We start from the raw sequence: 2,498 nt of genomic DNA on the forward strand, positions 1-2,498 counted from the left end.
ATTAAACAGCTCCTGTACATAAAAACTTAGTGCCTGGGTTTTTAAGAAGCTTCCTCCAAAAGCCTGACCTCCCACAGCTGCAATAGGCTGAGGAGGAGTGCTCCTGCCTCTCCAACAGACGAGGGAAAAAGCAAAGGGCAAGCTTCACTAAAGTGAAACAAGAAACAGTCCAGCACCACAATACATTTCCACTTTCCCAGATCCTCCTGAGTAAACATAATGTGTACCTGAGACAAAATAAAAAACTAAGATAACTGAGTGTCTTGGCCTACTGAGAGCAATTCAGTAAGAAGGCAAGAGACTATTACCTCTGACTGACAGATGCCTAACTATGGATCATATATGCAAGTAGAAAAGAAAAGAAAAAAAAAAAAAAAAGCAGGCTAAAATCAGAAGACATTCAATACTCTTTATTTCTTTATTTATTTATTTATTTTTTTTGGTCTTTTTGCCTTTTCTAGGGCTGCTTCCTGCGGCATATGGAGGTTCCCAGGCTAGGGGTCTAATCAGAGCTGTAGATGCTGGCCTACGCCAGAGCCACAGCAACGCGGGATCTGAGCCAGGTCTGCGACCTACACCACAGCTCACGGCAACGCCAGATCCAGTGAGCAAGGCCAGGGATCAAACCCGCAACCTCATGGTTCCTAGCTAGATTCGTTAGCCACTGCGCCACAATGGGAACTCCAATACTTTTTTTAGAACAGATAATACACTAACTCAAACCTACAACTCTATATATAGCCTGTTTTGTTACTAAACAATATATTTTATATATAATATATATTAATTCATGAATATATGAAAACACACACATCTGAGCTATAAAAAATTTAAATTATTGCTTCAAACCACCTAAATACAAAAGAATCAAATCTGAACCTACTATATACAAAATACCTTCCTGTTAAAAAACAGCACATAACTTTATGATTAACATATATCATATATATGCATAAGAAAAAGAAAGTCAAGAAGGTCCCATATCAACAAGTCAACAGTGGCTTTTTTCCTCTGAATGGTAGGGTAAGAAGCTATTCTTAATTCCTTCTTTTTGCTGATCTGTGTCTTCTAATATTTTTCCCAAATGAGTCTTATTAATTGCATATAAAGAGTTATAAATAGCCTCCAGGTTCTTAGAGCTTTATTTACAAAAACAGACAAAGATAACCCATGTGCCACCAGCAACATACTTACATAATACGGTTCTGCCTCCCGTTCAGTTATCTCATCCTGATAGAGGGTGAAGCAAGTTGGAATTCGTCCAAACCACACATCTCGAAGCACATCTTTGTCATCTGTCATTCTTCCAGTGTTTAAAGCAGTACATATAGGCAAAATTCCTTTTCAACCAACTCCAAACTGAAAATGAAATGAAGAGTGTCAGTCAGATCCTTGTAAAAATAAATGAACTTGCTCCAAACCAAGAAAGATTATAGGAAAAAATGAATGCCATAAAGACTATTCGTATCAAAAAACTGTGTGATGGGCATTCTTTAGTATGAATGCAAAGATCAGTACAACAAATTCTAAATGTGGAGCTATTTATTTAAAGGGATCATCAAAGTAGCTATTTAAAAATTACATACACAACTGAGGAACCACAGCCAAAGGTAAACAATACTGGCATCATTCTCTCGAGGCCCCAAAGAGTCTAAGGCTTATCTAAAGTGAACTCTTCACCTTTAACTCCTATCTCTTAGTCTTATCTGTAAAATGGGAATAATGGCCCTGACCACATAAGATAGATATGAAAATTAATACATGCAGGCCACTTAGAACTATGACTATAATATATTACTATAAAGTATATCTATCCCAATTTACAGAACCAACAAGAACATGTCTCAAAAAATGTTTAAAAGTCAAAGACTTTAAGAACTTAGAATCATTAAAAGTATTATATTTCATAAACAGAAATTACAACAGTTGAGGAAAATAACTAAAATATTGTTTTGAACATTGCCAATAACACTTGATACAGAATCAATAAGCATTACATTAAGTAACAGGCCCAGCTCTGTGGCAAGTGCCGAGGGCATACAAGACAATGATGATGATGATGGTGATAACTTTTTTTAAAACCTCAGGCATTGCCTAGAAGGCATTATTTACAAATCTGCTGAACACGTTGGGCACTTTCAGCTCCTTTCCGTGGCTTTGCTCATGCTGGTGGTTTCTTACCCTAACGTAGCATTCCCCACCTCATCTTCCAACTCAGACATCCTTCAGGACCCTGCTCAAAACAGCCTTTCTTCTATGCATGAAGCAAGCAGAACCTGTTTCCTCATTGCACCTTTTTAGTCTCTGCTTTCCAATCTCATATTGTTTCCATCATACCACAACAACTGCCAAAGTTCCTTCCAACTCAAAAAAGCTCATGGTTATAACTAAAATTTACTTTGTGAGAGCTTTCATAAGAGAGGAGGGGAAGAAGTTTAATATTAATAGAACCTATAGTGTTTTCAGGGAAGAATTTTAAAAGATATGAAACTTGAAGA

At 36.9% G+C, this 2,498-nt stretch overlaps 1 protein-coding gene across 5 annotated transcripts in view; it reads right to left on the bottom strand.

Moving 5' to 3' along the window:
• ATG5 (autophagy related 5) overlaps positions 1-2,498 on the bottom strand; it is a 176,453-nt gene that overhangs the window by 170,656 nt on the left and 3,299 nt on the right. For all 5 annotated transcript variants that reach the window (XM_021090470.1, XM_021090498.1, XM_021090478.1 and 2 more), the window contains exon 2: positions 1,195-1,359. In XM_021090470.1, the coding sequence (XP_020946129.1) occupies positions 1,195-1,302 (108 nt within the window). In that variant the 5' untranslated portion in view covers positions 1,303-1,359. The remainder of the gene's footprint in view (positions 1-1,194; positions 1,360-2,498) is intronic.

This window comes from Sus scrofa, chromosome 1 (assembly GCF_000003025.6).
Source record: "Sus scrofa isolate TJ Tabasco breed Duroc chromosome 1, Sscrofa11.1, whole genome shotgun sequence".
Taxonomy (NCBI): Eukaryota; Metazoa; Chordata; class Mammalia; order Artiodactyla; family Suidae; genus Sus; species Sus scrofa.